This window comes from Hevea brasiliensis, chromosome 17 (assembly GCF_030052815.1).
Source record: "Hevea brasiliensis isolate MT/VB/25A 57/8 chromosome 17, ASM3005281v1, whole genome shotgun sequence".
NCBI lineage: Eukaryota > Viridiplantae > Streptophyta > Magnoliopsida > Malpighiales > Euphorbiaceae > Hevea > Hevea brasiliensis.
In genome coordinates, this window is record NC_079509.1 from 8,745,284 (window position 1) to 8,772,579 (window position 27,296).

Below are 27,296 nucleotides of genomic sequence, written 5' to 3' on the forward strand. Positions count from 1 at the left end.
TATATATATATGTTTTTTTATATTTTTTTTTGTTGTATTATATATTTTTAATATAATTTTATATATTTATGTATATATAATTATGAGTTAAATATAATTTAATATTATATTTTATTTTTTTATATTTTCTTAATAATTTTAGTTATAAATACATTAAATTATCTTATCATTTTTAATTATAAATATATTATTATTATATATATATATATATATATTAATTTTTAATTATAAATATATTATTATTTTATATATATATTAATTTTTAATTATATTTGTATCTTATAGTTAAATATTATATGATTAATAAATAATTAAAATGTGTATTATATGATGTACTATTATATTATATGATATATTTAATCTTAAGTTTTATATGCACCTTATAATTAGAGATTATATAATTTGAGTATAGCAAAAAGATATATAATATAATATATTATGTATTAATAATTTAATTTAAAATTTAAATACTAATTTAAGTATGACTTTTTAAGAAAATAATTATATAAAATTATTTTAAAAATGAAAATCGAACTGAAATCGTATCGAATCGAACTGGAACAAATAATTGAGAATTGTACCGAATTGAAATCGAAACAGTGAAGAATAGAATTGAAATTGTATTGAACTGAATCGAAATTGTATCAAATTTAATTGAAATCAAAAAATCGACAACTGTACCAAATTGAAATTGAAACAATGAAAAATTAAATTAAAATTATATTAAAATTTTAAAATTTTGATTCAATTTTAATTCCTAGATTAATCTTAAACTGAATTAGAGCTGAACACCTCCTAGTAAATATGGCTGTCCTGGTTCTCCTCCTTAATCTCAGCCTTTCCTTTGGTCTCTATTAGTGTGAGCCGTAAATGCTTGAAGACGTATAGGGGCAATGAATGTCCAAGTTGCATTAATTGAGAAGTTTTATTTATTTATTTATTTATTTTTGGGTGTATTTGGAATTCACTGATACCACGAATGTAAAGTTACCTTTATTACAGATGTAGAACATAGCGAAAGGCGAGCAAAAAAAAAAAGAAAAAAAATCTGAAAAGATAAACTGGATTATCGAATTAAAATCAAGTATTATACGTTAAAAATTTTATGTGCTAAAATAATATTTTTCTGACATTTTATAGATGAAATTAGAATTTAAATTAACAAATTTAATTTAAGCTGGCTTTTAATTAAAAACAAATCAATGAATCAAATCGATCAGTCTATGAGGTCACCGATGTTAATGGTTTTATTAAAGAAATTTCTTTACCAGCCTAACTGTAGAAATTAAGGTCCTTTGGTTCACGAAAAAATTGAATGGGAATGAATGAATTTTTTTTTTTAATTTATTTTTTTATTTCAATTATCATAAATTAAGAAATTTAATTATAAAACTTAAAAAATAATTATTCTCTTTTTCAACTTAGAAATCAAAACACAAGAATAATAATAATCTTCTCAATTTCACTTATGCGCTTATTAGATATTTCAATTTTAATATTTTTATATTATTAATTAACATAATAATTTATATTTTTATATAATTAATTAAAATTGACAATATAAATATAATAATAAAAATATTATTTTTATATATTCATATAATTATTTAAAATTAAAATTAACGATATTTTAAATTTTCATAAAATTAATTTAAAAACCAAAGTTAAAATTAAAATAAAAATAATTATAATAATTAAAATAAAAAATATTAATTTTAAATTTCCATATAAATAATTAAAAATAAAAACTATGATTATAATCAATTTTAATTATTTAAACTAAAAATGCAAAAAATATTGTTTTTATATTTTGTTATAATTAAATAAAATTGAAAAATTATAACTAATTATAATTAAAAATATAAAAAATTATATTTTCTTATAATTAATTAAAATTTAAAAAAATAAAAATATAAAAAATATAATTAAATAATTTTATATTAATTTTAATTAAATACAAAATAAATTCAATTTCGATAAAAAATTTGATTATGATTTCACAATGAGTCAAACATAAATAAAAATTTATTATTTTATTTTCAATTTTGTTCAATTTCAATTTTGATACTGATTTTAAATTTATTGTGCGAACTAAACAACCCTAATCAATGGTAATCTATCTCTTATAATATTAAAAATTAAAAAAATTTTGAGGTTTTAGTTAAAAATAATTAAACAATATCCATTCTTGGCTATCAACTTATTTTCTAATTTGATTTCATCTTCAAGTTTGAATTGATATAAATATCCAACAATACTATTAATTACAAGAATTATTTCGTTATTTATTTTTATATACTTTTTTTATTGTATATTTTCAAGAGTATCTAACACTTCGTTTGTTGTAAGAAAAATGAATAAAAAAGAAAGGGAAAAAAAACTGTTATTTTTCTATTTTCTTTTATTTAAACATCAATTAAGAAACAATAAAAATTAATATTTCTAATTTCTTTATAAATCTCCAGTGAATTTTTCATCTAATTAGAGTGAAAATGAAAATATAAAAAAGTAAAAAGTTATTTCCTAAGAAAAAGTTATATAGATTTTAAAAATTTATTTTTTTTATTTACCTCATCGCATATAGTAACTAAATAATATAATAAAAAATAAAATTTTTTATTTTTTATTGTACAATTAAAAAAATAAAATAAAATTAATTAGTGTTTAATATGAGTGGTTTGACATTTTTATCCCTTAAGCGATGTTGAGTGTTCAATTCTCATAGATGAAGAAGATATTCATTAGAAGCACATATTCATTAGAAGCGCTTCACCCCTTAATGGACTGATCAATATGAATAAGATTAATTCTGATTTATTGGAGTAAGAATTCTTGTAAAATATAAAAAAAAATAAAAGAAGAAAAGAAAATAATAATTATTTTACTGTATTTATTTTTTCTCTAATTTTAAAAAAAAATAGAAGTGGGGGAATTATATATTAAAATTTATATAATTATATATATAGCATTTATTTAATTTTTTTATTTATATCCTTCTTAAGTAAAATGATAAATATAATTTATAAAATAGGATAAAATAATAATTTTAATTATTTTTTCTTTCACTTATTCACTTAAAAAAATAAATTTATTTTTCTTTCATTTTAACAAAAAAAAATAAAAAATAAAAAATAAAAATACTTTTCCCTATTATTTTCCTTCCCCTCTCATAAATTATCCAAACTGGGCGTAAAGGCCCAAGAAAATTAAAATTTCTGTTTTAATTGCTTCAGTAGTTCACCGTAAACACGCTTTGTCGAAACTGGAGCAGATTCGAACCGATAAATAATCCAATTATAAACCCTTCATAAAACCTAAAGTTAGCTGTTTCATCCTCCTCCCCCCACCTCTAGCCAGTTGAATTGCTTCGAAAAGCTCCTTTCTTGAATTGCTTGAAGGTATGTATCACATGATTCTGGTGATTTCTTTCAACTATTGTCTGTTTCTGTGTAAGCTATCAAGGCGTTTGATTTTTTGTCCAGAATACATAGTGGCTTCAAATATATGGGTGTTTATTTATCTCTAGTTTTTGGTTAGGAAGAACGAAAAGAAATCAGTACCCATTGAGTGGCCTTGTGAGAATATTTTGTAAATTTCATCTGTATTATGCGTTTTGCTGGGCTTGATTGATGAAATTAGGGCGAGGGTTTTATATGCTTAGCTTTTGAGTTGCTTTTACTGCTATATTTTAAGTCTGTCGGTAATAATGTTTCTGGGCTTTTTTTGTTCACCACTTCATTATGCTTATGATTGACATTCAATTTGCCCACTGATTCAGATTTTCTATTTTGGAGTAAATATTTGTAAGTTTTATCAGTCAAATGTTTTTGAATTCCACTTTTTCCTCTTCACGTATTTTTGGCTTATAAAATGTGAAGCAGATTTTACCTGTTCATTTAAGACGTTCAGTTTCTCTTGCCTAGGTAAACAACTGATAAAAAACCTGCCATGGCACATTCTCGCGGACATCGTTTTATGTTCTGTGACCTATGTGGGACGATGCTATCTTTGAAAACACTTCAATATGCTGAGTGTCCTTTGTGCAAATTTAAGAAAAGTGCAAAAGGTATTGCCATTGGATTTCTATGTACTTCAAATTAACTTGCACAGTGAAAACCTAATTCTTCCTTATATTTTGATGAAGTCTTGTTGGCATTCTTACAATAGCTTCATTGTTTGCACTCCTTGTCTTGCATATTACTCCTTTTGTCTGATAATAATCTTTAGATGTTGCTTTATATTCAATCTACAGTATATGCACAGAAGTGATGTCTGTGTTGGTTTACTTGTCATAGGATGCCTCTAGCTGTGAGGTTATTTTGGTTCTCTGTTGTTGAGTTTCTGCTAGATATTTTGAATTCTGGCTTCTTGGTAGTGTGCAAAACCCCAAATCTCTCTCTCTCTCTCTCTCTCTCTCTCTCTCTCTCTCTATTCTTTATATGTGTGTTTGGGGCGTGGTTGTGAAAGGCATGCCTCAGGCGCCTCTGAAGCGAACTGGGCGGGGAAGACCTCACCTCAAACCTGGAGAGGCAGGCAACCTCATCCAGGAGCAGCAAACCATGGTGAGGGCACCCAAATAAAGCAGCAGATTCTTTTTTTTCTAACCACATATTGCTTCGCACCAAAAGAAGAACAAGAAGAACCTGGCTTGCTGCTTGTGCTCCTTCTCGGCTTCTCCAAACTCCAGGATTTGTGTGGGGGCTGTTGCTTGTGTTTTATTATTTGCTTTCTTGGGTAATGGGCTTACAGTTAAAGTGTTAAATGGTGGATTTGATGTACACTCCAGAAAGGAGGGAAGCCACATAAGCCTCAGCACCTGCGATGATTTAGAGTGAAAAAAAATATATTTTACTTTTATAAATCATTTTATTTTATGTAATTTAATAATTATTAATATTATAAAATAATTTAAAAATTTGTAATCACTGGTGTTTTATATTTTAATTAAAATAAATATTCAGTTCTTAGAAACTTAAGACTATTAGATACTAATTAAATAATTGAGTGTTGTAAAACATTTAATTAAAACATATGTGTCACATTAAATTAGTAAATGATTATAAAATACTCAGTATATGTATAATCATTTGTTAATTCCATATAAACACTTAATTATATGGCACTCATTAATTAATTTATTATATTTGATCTTATGTATTAATGTCATAATGTTTGAAATTAAAATTTAAATCTTATGGATTTTTCGTATTTTTGTGCCTTGCCTTAATCAGGCACCCACTTGCCCTTTAATGACTATGGTTAGCGATGGAAAAGGTAAAGGAAGAGAAAAAGAGGAGGGAGGGGGGGGGGGGGGGGGGGGTTTTATTGTTATTGTTCCCAAGAACATGGTTCACTTGGAAATCTATTGAAGTTCTATTTTAAATTCTGCATATTTTCAGATTTATGTTCCTATTTCTGTTTTCTGACGAGATTACTATATTTTCAAATGGGGAGCAAAATCGTTGCATAACGTTATTGTGTGTTCTCCTGCATGATGGCTTTGCTTTTACATTTTAGTATTGTCTCTCTGTATATTATTTATTATCTTTTCTTTTTTCTTTTGCATTTCTAAATTTATTGTTACTGTTTCAGAGGTAATTGGAAAAGAAATACATTATAAAGTCACTGCTGAGGTAAGCTTGGAGCTGACCTGCCTGAATTAATATATTATTATGTGTTCTGAAGTAGCTGTGGTTAAAGAATCAGTAGGACTTAATGGTTATAATGTGGAGCATCTTCACAATAAATATAAAAATTATAAAGCTGTAAAATTGGCGTGTAAATGGTCACTTACCATTAGAAATTATTCTGCCTGCTTGGCCTGTCAATTATCATCTGGTTTATGTGGCATTCTAAGTGGCCATTGGACATTTCTCTTTATGGTGTGGAATCCATCTATTATGTTTGTAGCTTCTTTTTTCATTTACAAGGGAAACTTGTATCTCAAACTGAATTCTATTGGATTATAGCGACTATAAGAAGTATGCCATTTTTCGCACTATGTTGACATTAACATTATTGACTGGACTATGTAAATGCTTATTAGTCCAAATGACTGTACAAAATTGACTAGTGAGGGGAAGGGGGGGAAAAAGTTACATGGTTAATAGAATATTAATTATCCATGAACACACAGACATACACTCTCTCTCTCTCTCTCTCTCTCTCTCTCTCATTTTTCCCAATGTAGACAAGCATATTTAGGGTTAGGACAGGGAATGAACTGGACATAGAATATAAATTATCCATGGTTAATAGAATATTAATTATCCATGAACACACACACACACACACACATACACCCACACACACACACTCTCTCTCTCTCTCTCTCTCTCTCTTATTTTTCCCAATGTACACAAGCGTATTTAGGGTTAGGACAGGGAATGGACTGGACATAGAATATTAATTATCCATGGTTAATAGAATATTAATTATCCATGAACACACACACATACACACATACTCTCTCTCTCTCTCTCTCTCTCTCTCTCATTTTTCCCAATATAGACAAGCGCATTTAGGGTTAGGACAGGGAATGAACCGGACACTGAGGTTGCATTGAAGTATGCTGGTTGATAGTGAAGAAAAAGCAGCAGTGTAATACAATCTCTGGTTCTGTTGGGGAACATCATAATTAAATTATCAGTTTAATGGCGGTATATGCTCTGTCCTCCTTGCTGTGGGGCATGAGAGGGGTTGGGGAAGATGTTGGCAAGTATGGAAACTCAGACTCCAGTCCATGTTGAAGGCTTGCCATTGGACAAAGGCATCATGCAAGTCTTTCCTTGTGTTTTTGAAATGCAAAATTACATTTGCTTAAATGAAAATATTGAGATAGTCCGTCTCTATGACTCCACAATTTATATGGCAGCAAGTATGGAGAACATCTTTTATGAGTCCATTTTATTAAGTCTGCTTATTGATGGGATGTTAAAAGTAGATCCAAGCATTTGTAACTTCTCTCCTGTTGGAGTTAATATCTACACGGATAAATAGGTTATTGTGTTCAGTTTTGCATCATATATTTTCAATCTGTCTAATATTCCTTCCGTGTTTCTCCAACAAGCTCTGATTACAATGTGGAATTATAGGAAATTTTTTGCAACCTTTTCTGCTCTACTATTACTATTTTATGTAGATTGGTTTATTTGCACAAATGCCTTGATGGTTTTCATCATTTATATTCAAGTTTCCGTATATTTTCCCCTTAGACACCTTTCGTTGTGTAGGATATGAGAAGGGATCTGGGTATCTCACATTTTGAAGGAAAGATGGAGGTGAAAGACATGGAGGTAACAACGTTGTGTTATAGTAACAAATGGCATATTCTTTTTGGTAGGAATGAGTTGCTAATTCTTCGAATATCATTTTTATATCGACAGATAAATAAGAAATGTGAAAAATGCAGCAACACAAAGCTTAAATTTTCCACCAGACAAGTATTCTACTACCCTATACTTTTATCTGCAGTTCATTAAGGTCATCAAATTTACAATTTTGATCCTAACATATCCTTTCTTCTCCCATCTACAGATGAGATCAGCAGATGAGGGGCAGACTACTTTCTATCACTGTCCTAGTTGTTTACATACTTTTAGCGAGAATTGAGTTTTCAGGTGAGAAGTTACATGTTGCTGTTGGATAGTCTAAGAATTTCATTGCGTCAAGGTGAATTACAATTTTTTTTTTTTAATTGGCATTAACTGAACCATCAATTGGCTAAGTGAAGACAGTTTATTCAGTTTGTTTCTATTTCCATTGAGTGGTACCTTAAACAAATTGACTAAAGGTGGCTTTTCTAGGAGACCCTATTAAACTTATAATGTAAAAGATACTGCTATGACCCGAGTGTGATGGATTCAAAACACGGAAACAACTCTTGTGCAACGTCAACCAAGGCTCTCTTCAAAATTGTCACTGCTTTCTGTCTTCTGCTCAAAGATTGAACTCACCTAATAATGCGACTCTGCAAAAAGGGGAAAGTATATTTAAGCATTATGAGGTTTTGTGCTTTTAACATTCAGCCTCAAGACGTTTTCCATTGCTAAGCTTAAAATGTATGGTATTTAAATGTACTTTTTACAAGAAAAGAAAATATCTATTTCTGTATGTTTTGCGTTATATTGAATGTTAGTAATGTGGCTGTTGACCCAAATTCGTTAAGAGTTGCAAGTGCGTACAAGCTTCTTTAGCACAAGTACATATAAGCAACCTATGGGCATCTCATCAAACAAAGTGATCGTAGGAAAATCTCTCACAAAATGATTTTATGTATTTTTATTAAAAAAAAAAAGAAGAAATTTTATAGTTTGAAGCAATGATTAAATAGGAAGGTACCCATGCTCTTATGAAATATAAGCTGATAAGCTTTATAATGTGGGTCCTTATCAAATTGGCTAATTTCTTTGTATATCAATGATTCTTGATTCTTAGCAATAATATTAAGATTAATATAGTTGATTGATTGTTACATAGTGTATTTTAATATATTTTTTTTTAAGAATAAGAATAATATAGATGATTGCTTATTGTATAATGTACTTCTTAGGAAAATTTTCGATGTACATAATCAGATAGGCAAGCCAAATATTTTCATTGGAGGATGCACATGAATTATGCGCACAGTGTACTCTCTTATTGACGTACAAATTTTAAGACATGGGCTGCTTGGGGACATAATATCATATACATTATTATTAATAATATTATTATTGTATTATAAATTTATAATTAAAAATAACCTTTAAAAAAAAATAAAGTGGGAGGAATGAAAGCAGAAGCCACGAGGCCGTCATCGACAAAATCTGGTGGGAAGCGAGGGACCAGTCTCTGTGGTTTGGTTCACTGATAGGGCAAATGCCAAACATGCGTCACGTGTTTGGTACATGTCTGTCATCCTCATTTCAGCCTCTCATCTCATCTCTGCCCTTTAAACTTATTATTATATTATTATTATTTTTTAATATTCCACATAACCAAAGTAATAAATTTAATTTAATTCAGTTAGACATCTTTGCCTCTGTCTTTTCTCTCCACTCCATCGTCCCATTCCCATACAGAATCTGTTCAGTCTCCACGACTACGAGTACGACCCTCTTTTTTTTTTTTTTTTAATTTCTTCTTCTTCTTTTTTTCTTTTTGTTTTTCCTTCCAAATTTTCGATCTTTCGCATCACGCATAGCATGCTTCTTCTCTGCAAATTCAATAACGCTTTCTTCTTCGCCTCTATCTTCCTCCTCTACTTAATTTCTCTCTTTCCTCTTTTATTTGCCGACGTTGATTCAAGAATAACGCCTCCTCCTGATGCTCCCTTTATGACCACTTCCTTCTCCAGTCCACCGTCCCCTCCCCCATTTCCAGATTTTCTTAATTCCTCTTCACCTTTCAAGCCCAGCATTGCCGTTGTTGTCGGCGTCTTAACCACCATGTTTTCTATTACCTTGCTTCTGCTTCTCTACACCAAACACTGCAAGCGTGGCAACGTCGTCGTTTACAATGGTTTTCACTCTGATTCCATCAGCCGGACAGGATACGCACCTTCTACAGCCAGAAAGAACTCAGGGATTGACCGGGCCGTCATTGAGTCGCTACCCATATTCCGATTCAGCTCACTCAGAGGCCAAAAGGATGGCCTCGAATGCGCTGTTTGCTTGACCAGGTTCGAGCCCCCAGAGGTTCTCAGATTGCTTCCTAAATGCAAGCACGCTTTTCATGTCGAATGCGTTGATACTTGGCTCGACGCCCATTGTACCTGCCCTCTCTGCCGCTACCGAGTCGACCCAGAAGATATTCTCTTGATCGACCACGCCTCCAGCAATATCCTCCATGGCAACCACTTACGGCCACCGCCAGAAGATCCGGAGTCGTTGGATGTGGAGAGCAGGAAAGCAGAGACCCAATCTGAGATATGTCGGAGAATTTCGGGTAGGCACTCTTCCGCTGGCGAGAAGGCAAGTGGTTTCCTTCCTCAAATTGTGGTGCAGAGACCAACTGCGGGGTCCGAGCGCGTTCCCTCTGGCTCCCACAATCATAGTAGTAATGGTCCGACGTCGTTTGCTAGGAGGTCGTTGGACATTGGTAGTTTGAGAAAGAAGAGTAATAGCGAGTCTGTAGCCGTTGGGTGCTTTGACCGTTACCAGTCGAATCAAAGAAAAGATGGGCTTCTCTTAACCAACGATGATGGTGATGGTGATGGCGATGGCGATGGAGATAATCGCGAATCAAAGAAAACAGTGCTAGGTGCAGTGGGAGACATGACAAGACTGGAGCATCGGATTATTGTCTCAGGGAGTGGGTTCCACCAAAGATGGAGCGATGTACAACCGTCAGATCTGCTATATCTACGATCTGAATTGATCATCAGCGGCAGCCGTAGATTGTCGACGGCTTTCGGATCTCGGCCATCAGTAGGGAGGCAGCAACAGCAGCAGAATGCGGAGGGAGAAGGGAACGAGCGGGTAGGAGAGAGCATTGATGAAGAAAGTGGCAGAAGCGTAATAAATTCGAGAAGCGTGTCGGAAATCACAGGACTCAACAGGTTTTCGAGCAGAGAGAGTAACAACAGCCGTCACCATCGAGAACGACAGGCGGGGGTTGTATCGAGATGGTTGGCTTGGATTTCTTCTCGGTCACAAAAAGATGTACGGGCCAACCGTACTCCCACTGACGTTGCGGCTTAGATCTTATCTTAGGTCTTTTAGCTAGTTTACCTTCTTCTCCTCCTCCTTATAGCTCACAGTTACACGATAGGAAGGCAAGGCAGCAGAATTTCTCCCGCTGATTAGCCAATTAGATTTTTGGATTTTTTTTCTATTTCTTTAATCTTTTTAGTATTTTAAATATTCTTAAAAAAAAATTAGAAAAGGGATTATTTTTCCAGTGGATCTTTTTATAAAGGTAAGAAAAAAGGAAACGTCAGATTCAGAGAGAGAAAGAATTGTAGAGTAGCCATTTATTATATTATACAGATAGATACCCACAAAAAGCACATGGATCGGAGAGAAGGGAGGGAACAGCTGTTGCGCAGTTTTCCTTTTTTTTAATTTTTAAAAAAATTTTAAACATTATTTCCTCTGGCAACTTATAAACGGCGGTTATGGACATGGGTAGTAGATATAAAGTAACACGCGCTTTTTTATCTTAATTAAGGCACATATTCTCAAATCTTGTTTTGGTAGTTATTTTTTACTTAAATAAAAAATTAAAAGTTAACAGAAAATTAGTGGGACGAAGGGAGATGACAAAGAAGGGACTATTTTATTATTAATGATGGAAAATTTATTTTTTTAAATATAATATTTATAAAGTATTAAATATTAATATTAAAATAATAAAATAATTTTTTAAAATTCTTTTAATAGTAAAAATAATATTTTTATTTAAAAAAATTAGTTTTAATGTCTCAAACTCGATGCGAAGTGTGAGTAGCGGCAGAATTATGTGGAATGATTTATACGAAGGTACGCTGTTGAAGAATCAGAAAACATGAAGCCATCCATTAGAGAAGAGAAGGGATGAAAATGATTGCCCCTTCTGCTCTTTCATTTATGGCTGAAATGAAAATAATTCTCTTTCGCGTCTATGCAAGTAAACAAGTTGCCAGCTTTTCTGATGCCAGGCCAAAACCCCAGCCCAAAACCTTTTTACAGAACCAAAGTTGAGATGTAGACTGACTAAATATTTTCAATGAATTTTAATAGTCGATGAATCAAACGTAACATATTTAATCTTCAGGTAGATTGAGTTAAAATTCTGGTAAAAGAATTTAAAAACATTAATGTCCATGCCATTTGGAATATATAGCGTCGTACCAGCGACAAGTCCAGTGCCTTATCAGCTTTGTCAATGGTTCTTGAAGAAGCTATTCCAAAAAGTTGACGTTAATCTTCCAAAAGGAACCAATGTTTTCCTTTATGCATAAATGGCAATCCCCCAATTGGCTATGCCACTAGCAAATTTCAATCCTCTAACTGTGATGCTGTGACAAGTTTTGCCATGCGAGTAATTGCATCGATTATACCCGTTCATTAATTGGGTTCCAATGGCGTTGCGTTATTGAATATAAATTCTTAAATCTGTGTTATTGGCCTTGAATTGATTGAATTTGTGTTTATTTTGTTAATTTGTTGATATTTTAATACCAAAATTTACTGCAATTTGCTAATGAATTGAAAGTTTTGTAATGCATATTTGTTCATGGCTTGAAAATTTTACCCATTGCTTACGATTTTTTTTTTTTTGTTCATTGTTTGTGTTTTTTGTTTTGTTCATTACAAAGACTCAAGGGTGAGAGAGACAGAGAGGAAAAGAGATAGAAATGGGAGAGGATAGTGAAGAGATAGAATGAGAAGAGAAAAGTAAACATAGATGGGGGACAGGAGGGTGAGAGAGATAGAATTGACAAGGAGAGGGACGATGGATAGGCGGGCGAGGGCAGTATAGTAATTTCTCCTTGTTTATTTTTACAATTACTGCCGCACCCAGGGAATAATCGGGAAATTTATTTAAGAATAGTAATCAGGAATATATCTACAAAAATTATCATATTTGAATTCAAATTCGAATCTGATTAATATAATTAATGTCTGAATTCATCTCAAATTCAATTTAAATCTATTTTTAACTTAATGAATCCAACTCAAATTCAATTATTATTACTAAAATAAAATTCAAATCTATTTAATTTTATATATTTTAATTAATAATTTACATAAAAAAATTTTAATTAATAATTTATATTTTAAAAATTTAATAATTTCATAAAATGTTTAAATTCCATTTCATATAAAAATTTATAAATATGATTATAAGAGTATTGTTACGTAACTACAAATTAATTTAAGTTCGGGTACCATGTTGTTCTACAATCCAAAGTTCATGGATGCGGGTGAAATTTACCATTCAGATCCACTAAATTGACCGGTTAGCTGTTAGGAAGGTTATGAAACCTCCAAAATTTTCATTACTAATATATATATATATATATATATATATTTATTTATTTATTTATTTTCACATAAATTTAAAAAAAAAGAGTTAAAGGTGAACCTATTTCTACAATTTTAATGATTAATGGTCTAATACCACAACTTTGTAAAAATTATTTTAATTATACTAAATTGTCCTTTTATAATGTGATCTATATAATTATTATAATTAATATTACTTAATATAAAAATATAAGATATTTCAATCTTTATTATAAATAATTTTTTTCTTTAATAAATTAACTAACTATTCATATGAATAAATTTTAAACTTGATATCTGCTTAATTTTTTCAAATATATATATTTTTTATTTTCTATAATTATAAAAAAATCACTAATTTTATTTTTCATTCACATTAAAATAAATTTTTATAATTTTTATTAATATGAATGCATTGTATATATTTTGAAATAATTTTTAATATATTTTATCTTTTTTCTTTTTTTTAAGCTGAATTATTTTATTTTATTTTTTCTAAAAGCTCTAAATTATGATTTTACAAATTACTTTTTTCTTCAAAAATGATGGCTAACATAATCGTGATTAATTAATACAAAGTCTGTAAAAATTTAAAAAGCATCCAATGTCCAATACAAATATATTTATTAATTGTTAAGGTAAGAAAAAAAAAATACAAAAACATAAAATATAAAACTGAAACTGTGATTTTTTGTATACAAATAGTGATATATAAAAACATTTATAATCCATAGATATGATGGAATTTCTCTATTTGTGAAATATAAAAATTATGGTGTTTAATTTACTATAGAAATAATTATATATAATAAGTATGAAAAGATACTAATTTTTTTAATAGGAAAGATACTAATTTTTTACATTTAATAAAATTAATTATAATAATTTTCATTAATAAGGATTTATAAAAACAATTAAGTTAAAAAAATTAAAATTGCATTTAAAAGCGTGGCTGCGTTACATATTTTAGTTATGGGAATAAATTCATCCCATAATTAATATAATTAAAAAATAAATTTTATCTAATTTTTTTCTAATATATTTTCTATTTGTATTACTTCATTAAAAATTAAATTATTTATGTTATTAAATTATTTTTAAAATTAATAAATTTTATTTTTTTTAATATCTATTAAATAGAAATATTAATAAATTAATAAATAAATTACTATTAAGTTACTAAAAATAAATCTATTTTTATGAAATGGGGGAATATTATATATTTTCATTATTTTTTTACATTTTATTTTTTTTTTCTATTTATCACTTTTTCTTTTTAAATTTATTTATGATTTCCTTTTTATTTTAGAAAAGGGAAGAGCAGAATTGGAAGCCAAAAAAATTCTCTGTTTGGTCATTACCTTAGCCTGAAGCTTTTGTGCCGAGATTGTTATCCACTGTTAAAAGCTTTATAAGTTTCTCAAAACCCCCAAATAATTCACCAACCAGAGAGCGCTCTCTCTCTCTCTCTCTCTCTCTCTCTCTCTCTACCCGTTCGGTATTATCAGAATTCAATTTGAAGATAGCAGAGGCAAAAGGTTTTTCTTTTTCTATTTTTAATTTCCTCTGTTGTCATTCCCTATTACTTACACCTCAAAAGGGTTGTGCTTTGGAGAGCTCATGAATTCATGTGGACAGGTTAGTGCAGAATTTTATCTTCTCCTCATTTCTAGCTTAACTTCAATTCTTGAATTTAAAGCTTCAAATTTTCTTGCCGTTTTTACTCTTTTTTTTTTTTTTTTTTTTTTCCTTTATGGGTATGTACGATTAGGTTATCCTTTTTTTTCTGATAAAAATTGACAGAAAGGAAAAGGGTATGAAACTTGAAGCTTTCTACATTTGCGTAGAAGAGAAAATTGAATTAAATGAATTTAAATGGTGTTTTATGGGATAGAATGAAAAGCTCACCCTAATTCAGTGGATACAGAAAGGAAAGAATTTGCGGTTAGCTCTTTATTGCAAGTCAACTTAGGTATTTTTGGGTTTCTTGAATTTTGAAGGTTGTATGAGAACAATAATCTTTGGAGTTTATAATTTTTTGGCGGTAAATTGATTGTATAATGTTTCTCCTTTGTCTTTGTTTTGGTCAAAACTTGTTTTCCTTTCTTCCTCATATCTGTGCCTTTATAATATAGCTTTTCGTTGAATTAGGTCTTGTTCAGTAAATGAGTGGCTGCTTAAAGTGGAGAAAATGGCGCTAGTGACCCATCAAATGCAGGTAATTTTAATACATGTTAACTACAATTTGTATGTGCATCTGGTGTTCGACGAAATGCATAATTATATGGAGGTTAATGCCTGGGGTTTATTCTCTAAACCAATTATCCTCAATGTGTTTGGGCCCTAATGCCTTTGTGACAAGATTGTACTATGCATCCTTGTTAAATTCATTCATTCTGCATGTACATGAACCTTTTGCTGATAAAATATAATTTATAGCTTAATTTTTCAAAAGAATGGCAACTAGAGGGTTTAGTCATTTTTACTTCAGTCTCTTTTTGTTTATTATCTATTTTTGAGTAATATTTTGTTTGTAAGAGAACTGATGAATGTCCATGTTTTGTTAATGGAAGTTGAATCCAAACCTTATTCTTTTAAGGCTATTATCTTCATTGCATAAAGTGTTTGAGATATTACTCTGGTAACTTTTTGACAAAGATTATGATTTATTGTACTTCATATTTGATATCTCATGCAGAGTCTCTGAATTTTGAAGCTGAATTTGGCAAAATTGATACCTTGTAGATATTATGCTTGTTTTAATTTAGTGAAGCATGTATTGAGATGAATATAATGGAGGAATAGGCAATGTATGTGTTTTTTTTTTTTTTTTTTTTTTTTTAAAATATACTCCCTGTAATCCAAATAAACCAGTGTAAGGAATACATGCAAGAAAATATTATTCAGTCATTATATATTTTCTGTTTATGGTCAGTAACTAATTTTAGGTGTACTATTTCTAAACCTCAGTCATGTCCTAGACCTATGTTCTATTTGATCACCCACACAACATAAGTTAAAGACCAGGAGGTTACGAACGCATTGCTTTGCAAACTCCTGTCTTTAGCTCTCCAATATTTTGTTATTAAGTTGGCTTCTCAAGTTATAGAAGATAATTTCGTAGCTGCTTAGATTAAGATTACTAGTATCTAAATGTTGGAAATATTGTTTTTGTTTGCCATTCAGAGTTCATATGCAACATTTCCAGCGAGGCTTTTATCATGGAACAAAGGGTTCAAATTGAAGAAACATGTAGCAACACTTCACTTGTGTGGAAAAACAGATAGGTGTTTCCCAATAAAGCGTAATCTTCATTTAAGGTAAGGAATACGTACTAAATCATTTGATTTGTGATCAGTTGTTTGTTTCTTGCTGATCCACATGACTTGTTGCTCCTTATTCTTCTGCAATGGACATGCATTGGTGCAATGGCCAAATTTGCCGCAATTGAAACATATGTTGTGCAAGTTTTAATGCCTCACACAGTGCCACTGATTATTAAACCAAAACCACATATACATTTATATACTTCAATGCTTCTCTTTGTACGTTCCCTTCTTGTCTAATGAATGCTAAACACAAAAATTGAGTTAAATTATTTCCACAGTGTCGGGGCTTGTGTTCATGAACGCAAAGTGAAGCTTTTGAAAATTTCAGCCTTTAAAGGTAGTGCACAAAATGCAGAATCTGGAAACAGAGCAAATGGATCCAAAGTTGCAAAGCATTCTGTTAAAGTTTCTTATGTACCAAAAGAAAGTGGGGAGAACATAATGGAATCTCCGAAGGTTCACAGTATTCCAGTTTCCTATACCTCTGATGGAAATGAGGGGATTGCAGGATCACCTGCTATTCATAAATTATTCAAGAAATGGTTGAACATGTTGCGCACAAAATCACCAATTCAAGGAGCAGCTGAAATTTTGGGTGAAGGACCACCTTCAAGTGAAGAATTACAACAAACTCAGAGTACTGCTCAAACCAGGGAAAGAGGCAAGATACTAAAGGCAGTTTGGATTCACTTTCTGGGACTAGATGCAACATTAAAGATACCCTTATTGTTTTTGTAAGTATAACAATTTCTGCCAGGCTCTTTATACATTTCTGTCTGCATTTCTTGCTAGAATTCTTGCTTGTTCAATGAGATTACCTTTGTTTTAAACCAAAAGGTGAAGGAGATGAAAATTGATGGAAGCATGCCATGACTTATTGTCCAATTTCATTGAACTATTAAAAAATTTGTATTGATAATTTAATTGCAACAATTGGTTTTATGGAGAAAAGAAAAATAAAATGTGAGAAATTGATTTGAATCATTACTTGCACTGCTGAAGGAGAATACAACTTTAAATATAGCTGGAAGATTTTATTATTTGACTGACTCCACTACTATGAATTAAAAGGTTTTTTTTTTTTTTAACAATTTTATTTGATAATTTAATTGCAACAATTGGTTTCATGGAGAAAAGAAAAAGAAAATGTGAGAAATTGATTTGAATCATCACTTGCACTGCTGAAGGAGAATACAACTTCAAGTATAGCTGCAATATTTTATTATTTGTCTGACTCCGCTACTGTGAATTAAGGGGGTTTTGTTAATTTTTTATAACTTGCAGAACTCGAATTGCATTTTAATCATAAACTGAGCACCTCTGTCTGCACTGCTATGTGCAAGATTGTTAGTACTAAAACTAGTAGTGATATTCCATAATTTCACTTCTAGGTGATAGCAGCTTTGCCCTACTGTTATTATGTTGTATGAATTTTCACTGCTTCTAATTGCTTTGCCTGTATGCAGCGTCCCTTTGTACCTTGCAGTCAATGTGATTTATGGGGTTGATGTGTCAAAGGAGTTGACTCCTTTGTGGATTTTGGGGCCGCCAATTGTAGCATTCTACATCAAGATGCTCCAAGTTTTGTGGGCTCTCTACGTCTTCAGCTTTAGACAGACAGTAAAACTAATCAAGAACTTACCTATTTACTATTTGGTGGCCTCTAGCTATATTTCTCAGGGGAAGCTTAAACAAGATGTACAAGCTCGTGTGTTCCAACCTGTCTTAAACGTTAAGAACCTAGACTACAAAGAGTTATCAAGGAAAAAGATGAAGGAATTTGAAGAGTGGTTCATGGATAAGTACCTTGATTTTGTGGAATCTATATGGCCCTATTACTGTAGGACTATCAGATTCTTAAAGAGGGCTAATCTGATTTAAATTGGGGATGTTAAAGTTTTAGGTGACGGCAACGAGTTGATATTAGTTTCTTCAGAAAAAGTTTGAGGAGTTCGAGATTTTTGAAATAGAGCTGGCAAACCACCCCATTTTAGACTAGGGTTATTCTCGTGTCTTCATCAAGTCAAGCATCACACGACGAGCAGATTTTTCAGATTTCTGTAATTTTGTAGGGCATTCCTGCGCAAGATTCCAATCATCTCGTTTCTTTTTGTATTATGTTCTTCGAGGTTCCATAAAAGCCATGGAAGTATTTCAACTTTATTGAGTTATAAATGGGCATTTGTATGTTTACGTGTCTTGGCTTTCCACGATATTTTGCGACCGTCATCTGGTTTATAAACATTCTGTGAAGCAACCATGACTTTCATTTTGGGTTTACTAGAATATTCGAGTTTTCAACTTTGAATGCAAGAAGCGAGAAATGTGTTGCATTCTGTTTATTAATACAACAAATTAGTTGAAAGTGGCCATATGAATCCCTTTATTTTTGCCATTTAATTCTGTCTGAAGCTAATTTCTCATTTCAATTTATTAATTTTGAGTTGAAAGATGTTCAACTTGCTGCTGCTTCTGCTTCTGCTTCTGCGTCAGCTTCTGCTTACTAAAGTGGAATTTAATATAAGATGTTGAACGCTATCCGGATCGAATAAAAAAGTTTGCTTGCGGATTGGCATCGAATAATTCAATTCAAGTCTCAAAAGTATGAGACTCATAGCACACGCTATAATTGTGTCATCGGCAGATGGAACGAGGAGAGAGAAGGAAAAAATGTGACTAGTTAACAATGAGAGGCCCATAGGATTGGATATAGGATTGTCCAAACTCTTATTCTTTAAGCCCAGATGATACAAACAAAGTAAGCCGCTCTCGTCTCTCGCTCTCTCGGTGCTCCTACTCCTTCAGACTCTTATTAAGATTCCTCAATTTTCCCACCATTCTCTCCCTTCCTTCGAGAGATTTCTCATATGGGCATCCGTAAAACTCCCTTCTTCAATTCAATTGGGTTTGCGTTAAAATAGTCAACACTGTAATAGACTCTGCTGCACTAGTTATTGCCTTCGCATATATTGATAACAGGATAGATTTGTATGGCTGCTAAAGTCGGTTCTTCTTTATTTTCCTGCGTGGCCACTTCACTTTGTTCTTCTTTTAAACCTAAGAGAAGCTCCCAGTCCCAGGTATTTTTTGGTCCGTCAATCAAAGCTCTTCTCTCTCTCTTGAATTTTTGGAGCATTGCTGAAATTTGTTATTGGTGTATATAAGTTAAACGTTTTTGGCGGCTAAAAGGCTTTACTTCTGGCTGATGAATTTGATTTTTAGTTGGTACATTGGCTACTTTTGGTTCTTGCGGTTTCCGAATGTGGTTGACTAAAACTTCTATTTGCGTCCCATATACTGCTTTTTTGGAGATAATATGAATTTCTACTAGGCGAAGTCAATACATTTAGCTTTTTTTCCTAATTTTTTTAATACAAAAATTACTATTATGTTCTTAAGATTACATGACTTCACATATGCAGCAATAGAAGTGAACTGTTTGTTGCAAATTGGCCACGATTTGTTAATTGCAGCCTATCGAATGATTGTTGCCAAAATGAGATGCCTTGGTTTTACAAGGTACATTATGTTGAATTTTCATAGAAATACTAAACTGTTGTTGTGTGGTTTATATTGGCGACTTTGGTATGATTAGGCTTCATATTCAGTAAAAATAGAATGGGAAAAAAAATAAAAAATAGAATGGCGAAGTGTGCATGCGTGCGTGCGCGCACGCTCCCGTGTAGGTGCAGCATTGAATAATCCTAAAAAAATAGTGATTATGCGTGTTTTATTTCCTAGTATTCTCAGGGTCAATAAAGTTATTTGCACATATCCTGAAAAAAAGATTTCCATTTTGTTAACATTGTGACACCCAAAAAGCTTAGGTTAATTGACAGGTCCCTAAACTAATACCAAGTTATTTGATTTGGGAATGACAATTGATTGTAGGATTGACTCATTTATGTGAAGTCACAACTGGAAATGTAGTACACTAAGTGTGCATGTATTGCATAGGGCTCAGACCTAGCTTATTATGAGAGTCTTAGAATGCTTTGCAATTTATATAGTACGGTTAATTTAGGCTTTGGGCAGCTTATCTTAGGAACCATAGTTATCTAAGGACTTGCTAACTATTAATTACTGAAAGTTACATAAAAATAGTTCATTGATTATGTGCTTGAGCGTATATACTAGGATTCATAGTTTTTTTGTGGAGAGCATAGAGAACTAGCTAATGAATCTTGTCCTAATGATATGAAGGAACACCATTCTTTTGTATTTGAACTGCTTTCATATCAATGGTTTCAAGTTGTTGAGAACAATGAGAAGTGTTTTCTCCTCTAATCAACTTATCTCAACTCAGTTAGGCCACAATACCAAGCTAGTCAGACTGATTATTCTTTTCCTCCATTTGGCTTTGTTAGGAGCATATTTTATTCTCTATTACCATAAAAGATTATTAAAGATGACCTAAACTTGTAAATATTGGAATTGATTCCTTTACTTGTCATCAGCAATTTAGAAGCACAGAAATTCACACGTAGTTGCATTTATTTTCAATGTTTTCATTGCATGTTAATATAACACCAATGTTAGCGCACATTATAAGTCAACACAATTTGGCTAATTATCCTCTTGATCTTTCATTGAATTAGGAAGATGTTCACTCGGCCTTCCCTTAATCAATGCTTAAAGAACCTAATTTAATTGCTTTTTTTTTTTTTTTCTCTCAAGCTTTTGTTGTATGATTCCATGTCACATGTAATTGTCATTACCTTTATGTTTTTTCATATTTAGGCTGTCGCCAGATTTCCACTTGTAAATTAACTTGCTTAAAGTCCTGAACTATTTTATTATGTGGATTCTAAATTACGCTTTGTTCAGTTTGAAAGTTTCCACTCAAAAGCAATGGATTGATAGTTTGATATTTGAATTGATATTTTTCAATGAATTTGATTCACTGTTTGTGCTATATGACGCAAGACTTAGCTAAGAATGCCCTCTATATGAGAAGTTCTATTAAAAATTTCTGACATTTATCACTTTTATTTTTTATTGTCCAGCTCAGCTTGGTGGAAAGACCAAATGTTCAATTGCATTATAATGCTCAGAAGCTTAGAAATGCTAAAGGTAAAATCTGTGACTAGTTGAACAAATTTAATTTGCATCTAAAGGACTTTGTTAATGCTACTAATTGTAATAGCCCTTGTGCAGTTATTGATAGGTTTAGCTTCTTCTGTTAAGTTATTAAGATAGTCCTCTATTCTTTATTCTATACCTGAGCTTTTTGACTTTTGATCTTATGACTGCTGTGTAAAGTTCTGAATTCATTATTACTGCTCTGAATACGTTTTCTAATAGAATTCTTCTGGTCTGGCAAGTAGTCAACTCGTGCCTCTTCATAGGCGGGCTGGTAAAATTAAGCAGAAAACCCACAGGACAAAGTGTGCTTTGTGCAACTTCTCAAGATGAGACACAGTACAGTGAGGTCAAATCAGATGAATTGGAGCCAGAAGATCATAATTCTACTGCTGAAACTCTCTCGTCTACAATCAGGTCATTTAATCAATCTCAGGGAACTGATGGAAAGCCAGGTTTAGTTTCATTTTATAATCGCCCTTATAAGACAGAAGATGTAGTTATTAAAACTAATGTGCAAAAGGACAAGAGCAGCCTATTATGGTTTGTGGGTCCCACTGTTCTTGTAGCCTCTTTTGTTTACCCCTCACTTTATTTGCGGAGAATACTTTCTACAGTATTTGAGGACTCTTTACTGACAGGTGAATTCTCCTTTCACATTTCCTCTTTCTTTTTGATGATAATAATTTTTTTCAGTGAGTTTTAGTTTTTAGTATTGACAAGATTTAAAGAAGTGAGTAAATAGTTAATAAGTAATGATGCACAGAGAAATGGAAATATCACTAAGTTCGTTTGGAAGAAGGGGTTGGTTTATTGATTTTCTGTTATTATATTTCACTAAATTGAAGGAGGTTTATGTGATATTTCATATGGTCATTTCCTTAATGTTGTATAAGTGGCTATTGTAAAATTTTTTATTATATTTATCTGTGCATAACTGCAGAAAGAGAAGTGGTAGTGGATGCTAACACTTGCGAAGATAAAAGACAAAGGATGTTATCTGAAGACACCAGAAATTCTATAAAAAAAACATTTTGAGTTGTGTAGAACTAGGATATGACCTGCCTGAATCTGAGTATTTATTGACTGTTTAATAATACAATATTGGATTTGAAAGATGATTGAGTAATGTTGGAGGCTTTGAAGATAATTGGAGTACTGTTGTGGTGATTGAACAGGAATATTATGAAGCGAAGGACAGTGTTTAACAAGAATATGGATGAAAGTTGATTCGTTGAAACACTAAATCTTTCATGGGCTTGGGGAGCCAATCAGCTTGGCCTTGCCAAGACCCATAAACAAGCCTGCCCAGCCTAGGAAATACATTTTCCTTGAGGTCCATTGGTCCAATGCGGTCAATGATCATGTCTATTGAAGACTGATTTGGAAGTTCTAAGACCTGGTTTAAGTTTTGGCTCGGTATAGAGCTGATATGAAATAGTGGCCACAGATAGTACAGAATCTTGGCTCTTTTTGGAATTCTTGGCTGTAATGTTGTTAAAATCGTTCCTCATGTATCACATTTATATATTCCTTTGTGGTTTTGATTGAACTTTTTTATTTTATTCCACTCATCTGCAGTTATTGCAGGATATTTTCCTTTCCCTTCTGAAAACAACCCATTGTTCTCTATCTGCAGATTTCCTAATATTGTTCTTCACAGAAGCTCTTTTCTACTCTGGTGTTGCGGTTTTTGTTTTGCTCATAGACCATTTAAGGAGGCCCATGGAACCGGAATCTGCTGAAAATGGTGGCACAACCTTGGCTTCTCATGTGGGACAGCAAATTTCTTCTGTTGCTGCCTTGTTACTCAGTCTTATAATTCCTATGGTAACAATGGGCTTGGTATGGCCATGGACTGGCCCTGCAGCTTCTGCAACACTTGCTCCATACCTTGTTGGTATTGTTGTTCAGTTTGCATTTGAGCAATATGCAAGATATCGAAAGTCACCTTCATGGCCTGTCATCCCAATAATCTTTCAAGTAAGGAGCTAACGGCTGTTGAGTCTTATTTCTGACTGTTATGGAAGGTCAATTGTATATAATGTGTATATATATTCCTAAATTAGTTAGGGTTGTGTTCCTATTTAGGGCATGATTATGGGAATTAGATTCCTGAGTAGAATACACAATTGTAGTATATATATTTTATTCATCTCATTATGAAATATACATAGATTTTACCATTCAAACTTACATGGTATTAGAGCAAATAAGGGCTCAGTTTTAGTTTCAGTTCAATTTTCCGATGTTGCTGCTGCATTTCAGTTTCAAGTGTCACCCAATTGTCCTTGTTGCCACTCGAAAGGGAGCGTTGGAATATCGCTTGTTGGAATAAGTCCTACATTGGCAGTGTATAAGAAATTTAAAAGGCATCTAAGTGTTGGCAAACTAAACCAAAATGGCTTAGGTGATGGGGAGCCCTATCTCAAGCCCAGTTCAATGTGTAGTTTGTCAGTTTAATATTCACACTCCTACCAATTTGCCTTGGAGTTTCAATGTATGGGCTAGGAGAATGGAAGAAAAATACGTCATTATACCCTTTGATGTTCTTGGTTTTACAAATTAGTTACAGATCAGATAATATCCTCTGTATAGAGAACACGTTTCATCTCAATAAATTTAGACATCTTCATAAAAAAGGGGTTGTGTTTTAACTATCTCTTTTTTAAATATAATTACCCTAAATATAGGATTTTCTTTGTGATTAACAGGTTTATAGATTGCACCAACTGAATAGAGCTGCACAACTGGTGACAGCCCTATCATTCACAGTGAGAGGAGCTGAAATGACCTCGCACAATTTGGAGATAAGCAGTTCTTTGGGTACACTTTTGAATGTCCTCCAATTCCTTGGTGTCATCTGCATTTGGTCACTCTCAAGCTTCCTCATGAAGTTTTACCCATCCACTGCCAGGACTGCAGAGTGATATTTGATGTTAGTTTAAGGATTGGCAAAAATTGACACCCATCATTGTAGAGAAGACTGTGGTTGCTATTGATTCAGGTAATCTTTACATGTTGGGATTTTAACTCCTATGCAATATGGTTCTGCTTAGCGAGAATTTGAAACCAAGTGGATATTAAAGCGTCTACCACTCAACCTTATCCAAAGATTAGTAAAAGGTTGTGGCAGGATTACTTGAGTGAAGATGCTAAGTACAGAAGCATCATTGTTAAAGTTGCAATTCTGTGATCTCTGCTAATTTGTGTTAAATGTTTCTGATCTTGTGATCACAATGCTAAACAACATTGGGTTTCTGTCAGCAGTAGTGGTTGCCTGTACATCAATATTTTCTTTTTATAGATTGTTCATATTTTTGAAATTGTTTCAGAAGTCATAGACTTGGGTTGCTGAGAGTTATCATTTGTTTTCCTTATTTATTAACTGAACAAATTACTGAACTTTTGCACCATATATTTTTATGACTCTTTTTGTTTACTAAACAAAAGCTTCAAGGTTCCTAACCTTATTTCCTTCTTTTCTGCTGCACTAAGAATCTCCCCTTTTGGTCAAGGTTTTGGGCTTAGGACCATGATAACATCGTTTTGATAGGTTTCCTAGTATGTTATGATCCTCATCATGTTAATATCATGTAGTTTCTATATAATTCCTTGACTGATTATGTTGATGTTTAGATATTTAAAATGCAGTTTTCTGGATTTTTTGTCCTTGAGATATGTCTCCTATTCACTTTTTATCATGTTTTTTCAGGGCTGTTTTCACTAGTTTTCAAACACTTAAAATTGTTGACCTATCGTAAAAAAGAATATTTGTGCTTGTAGAAATATTTATTTACTTGGCTGAACTAGTGCACCTAGTGCACTTCATGTGCGCACCTTGGGAGCTTTTAATTGACCAACAGTTTCTTGTTTTAAGTTTGACAAAGCTACTAAGCTAGTAACCCAAGATTTAGACATTACATGTAGTCTGCTTTCGTGTTTTTAAGGATCACTAGCTTTCAGTGGCTTTAGAAAGAGTTGGCTACCCTAATGGGGTCTTCGAAGAATGGAGCAGAAATTTATCGGTTAGCATGGAAGCCTACCCTTCATTGGGTGGATTAAAATATGAAGTATTTTGGCTGCAGGCGTAATGAAGTAAGGACCATCTGGCATGATTAGCATTTGGAATTCAGTTGTATTATTTCTGCTAAAAGGGCCTTACAGAAGTGAGAGGTGCACCAATAGGGGTCAGAAGTTCTCTGTCAGATTAGTAGAACTAATGGGTTCTATTGATCAGACAGCTTAACAAAGTAGTCCTATTATGTTAGATAAATACTCTGCCTTCAAGTACACGGTTAGACCTGTTTGCCTATTTCTCTGCTTAAAGTGGTATCGCTAAACATTTGTCTTGCTTCAAGATTGACCCTTTTTTTTTTTTTTTTTTTTTGTCTTCCTTTGAAGGTAAAAGATGAACATCCACCATAAAGAAAAAAAATAATCGAAAATAGCTATTTCCTTCATTTGGGTCATTAAAAAATAATTTTTTTTTATTATTTTACAAATATATTTTCTTTGCATGGAAGTTTCTGTAATCATATAACACAACTTAGAATGTACTAGAGGCCTTTTTTAATCTAAAATACTTTGCGTTACTGTCATCTTCTTTCTTGTTGCCTCATTCCTTCAATAATGTTACCTTCTTCTTTGGCTGTATCCCCTTGTTGTATTACATTTAGTCTCCCAATGGTATAATTTTCTTAAAGATGCCTGTCTCTCCATTTCATTGATAACCTTCTTCTTATTCTTTCTGGAAATAGATTGGTGTAGAAAGGCTTCAATTAGGTAGGAGCCTGGAAAATTCTCTCAGAATGATCTATTTGTTTAATGTGTAAGTTTTTTTTTTTTTATTTAATTTAACTTGTCCTTTTCTCTTATAAAACATTGTTTTAGGTGGTGACTTTTGTTTTCAGAAAATAGTAAAAAATCAAATTTAATTGCATTTGGTACAAACATATCTTCAGCAAGTAGATATGCACAAATGAGAATGTCTTTTGACTTGGTGTCAATGTATTGCATGCGTAGAGAGAGAGAGAGAGACAGAGAGAGAGAGAGAGAGAGAGAGAGAGATGGATATGTTCAAGGCAAGGCAATATTTGCTCTGCAAGAGCAAAGGGTGTTTAAGCACTTGGGTAGCAAAATGGTCCATGTGGGCAAGTACTTTGCTTCCATGCCTAGAAAATTTTGATGGGACCTTACCTATGGAATTTCATTCATATTGGTTGTCTCAGCTTAGAACCCGAAAGGTTAAGCAAAGGTGAAAAGATATAAAGCTATCAATGAAAGCTATGCAAATTTCCTACCAAATGTGAACTTCCTTGTCCCTATATGTTTTGGTTTTTTTTGGTAGAAGAATCCTTTTAATACTGTGGGACAAATTCTCTTTCTCTAGTTAAATGAGACATAATTGTCGCCATAAAGGAGTTGGATGTGCACGACAAAAGCACATGTTCTTGGCTCTTTTGTGGGTTTGAATATCATTTAGCAACTTCGGCTTCTACTTTAAAGTTGATCATAGTTGTTTTGCTCCTCTTTTCTTCTCGTATTCAATTGGGAATTAGGTGGATTTGGGTAGAGGGAGAAGAGATTTGATATCTGGAGAGACTACACAAAATTCAATGCTATATAATTTAGAAGAGATTTTGGAAGTTTTCAGATTCAATGCATGCATTCACCCACCCACAGAGGAAGAGAAAAGGGAAAAAAGAAAAGAAAATAAACTATTCTACGTATTCACGAAAATTCTAGCCATTCGATCTAAGGCAAGCCTAGTCAAGTTTTTTTTTTTTTTTTTTTTCAACATTAGGAGACTGTTAACTCAATTTCCCTAGTGGATCATATTGGTCTGATCCATGAGTCACTGAAGCATCCTATAATTTCGGGAAGATAATGGGTTCAGACCTATTTCAAGTTG

At 32.1% G+C, this 27,296-nt stretch overlaps 4 protein-coding genes across 7 annotated transcripts; all 4 read left to right on the plus strand.

Annotated features, from left to right (window-relative positions):
• Positions 1 to 3,173: 3,173 nt before the first annotated feature.
• On the plus strand, positions 3,174 to 8,124 carry LOC110642818 (DNA-directed RNA polymerase I subunit RPA12). 2 transcript variants are annotated; one of them, XM_021794983.2, is made up of 7 exons: positions 3,174 to 3,398; positions 3,910 to 4,066; positions 5,593 to 5,633; positions 7,233 to 7,295; positions 7,386 to 7,442; positions 7,537 to 7,619; positions 7,806 to 8,124. In XM_021794983.2, exons 2-6 carry the CDS (start codon positions 3,949 to 3,951, stop codon positions 7,609 to 7,611), a joined length of 354 nt encoding a protein of 117 aa, XP_021650675.1. In that variant the 5' UTR covers positions 3,174 to 3,398; positions 3,910 to 3,948; the 3' UTR covers positions 7,612 to 7,619; positions 7,806 to 8,124. The 2 variants fall into 2 exon arrangements, with proteins under 2 accessions (XP_021650675.1, XP_021650674.1); XM_021794982.2 differs by having other exon boundaries at positions 3,177 to 3,398; positions 3,924 to 4,066.
• Positions 8,125 to 9,021: 897 nt separating this feature from the next.
• LOC110642794 (RING-H2 finger protein ATL43) lies at positions 9,022 to 10,881 on the plus strand. The gene has a single exon (XM_021794947.2). It carries the CDS (start codon positions 9,186 to 9,188, stop codon positions 10,680 to 10,682), a length of 1,497 nt encoding a protein of 498 aa, XP_021650639.2. The 5' UTR covers positions 9,022 to 9,185; the 3' UTR covers positions 10,683 to 10,881.
• A 3,400-nt stretch (positions 10,882 to 14,281) lies between these two features.
• LOC110642809 (uncharacterized) lies at positions 14,282 to 18,493 on the plus strand. The gene is made up of 5 exons (XM_021794969.2): positions 14,282 to 14,609; positions 15,123 to 15,189; positions 16,158 to 16,291; positions 16,579 to 17,034; positions 17,767 to 18,493. The coding sequence occupies exons 2-5, from the start codon at positions 15,163 to 15,165 to the stop codon at positions 18,179 to 18,181; spliced, it is 1,032 nt and encodes a 343-aa protein (XP_021650661.2). The 5' UTR covers positions 14,282 to 14,609; positions 15,123 to 15,162; the 3' UTR covers positions 18,182 to 18,493.
• A 351-nt stretch (positions 18,494 to 18,844) lies between these two features.
• On the plus strand, positions 18,845 to 24,800 carry LOC110642830 (uncharacterized). Of its 3 annotated transcripts, none has more exons than XM_021795008.2 (6): positions 18,845 to 19,380; positions 19,723 to 19,819; positions 21,312 to 21,373; positions 21,628 to 22,023; positions 23,022 to 23,365; positions 24,097 to 24,800. In XM_021795008.2, exons 2-6 carry the CDS (start codon positions 19,782 to 19,784, stop codon positions 24,310 to 24,312), a joined length of 1,056 nt encoding a protein of 351 aa, XP_021650700.2. In that variant the 5' UTR covers positions 18,845 to 19,380; positions 19,723 to 19,781; the 3' UTR covers positions 24,313 to 24,800. The 3 variants fall into 3 exon arrangements, with proteins under 3 accessions (XP_021650700.2, XP_021650699.2, XP_021650701.2); XM_021795009.2 differs by having other exon boundaries at positions 18,848 to 19,380; positions 21,307 to 21,373; XM_021795007.2 differs by lacking the exon at positions 19,723 to 19,819 and having other exon boundaries at positions 18,846 to 19,380; positions 21,307 to 21,373.
• The last annotated feature ends 2,496 nt before the right edge of the window (positions 24,801 to 27,296 follow it).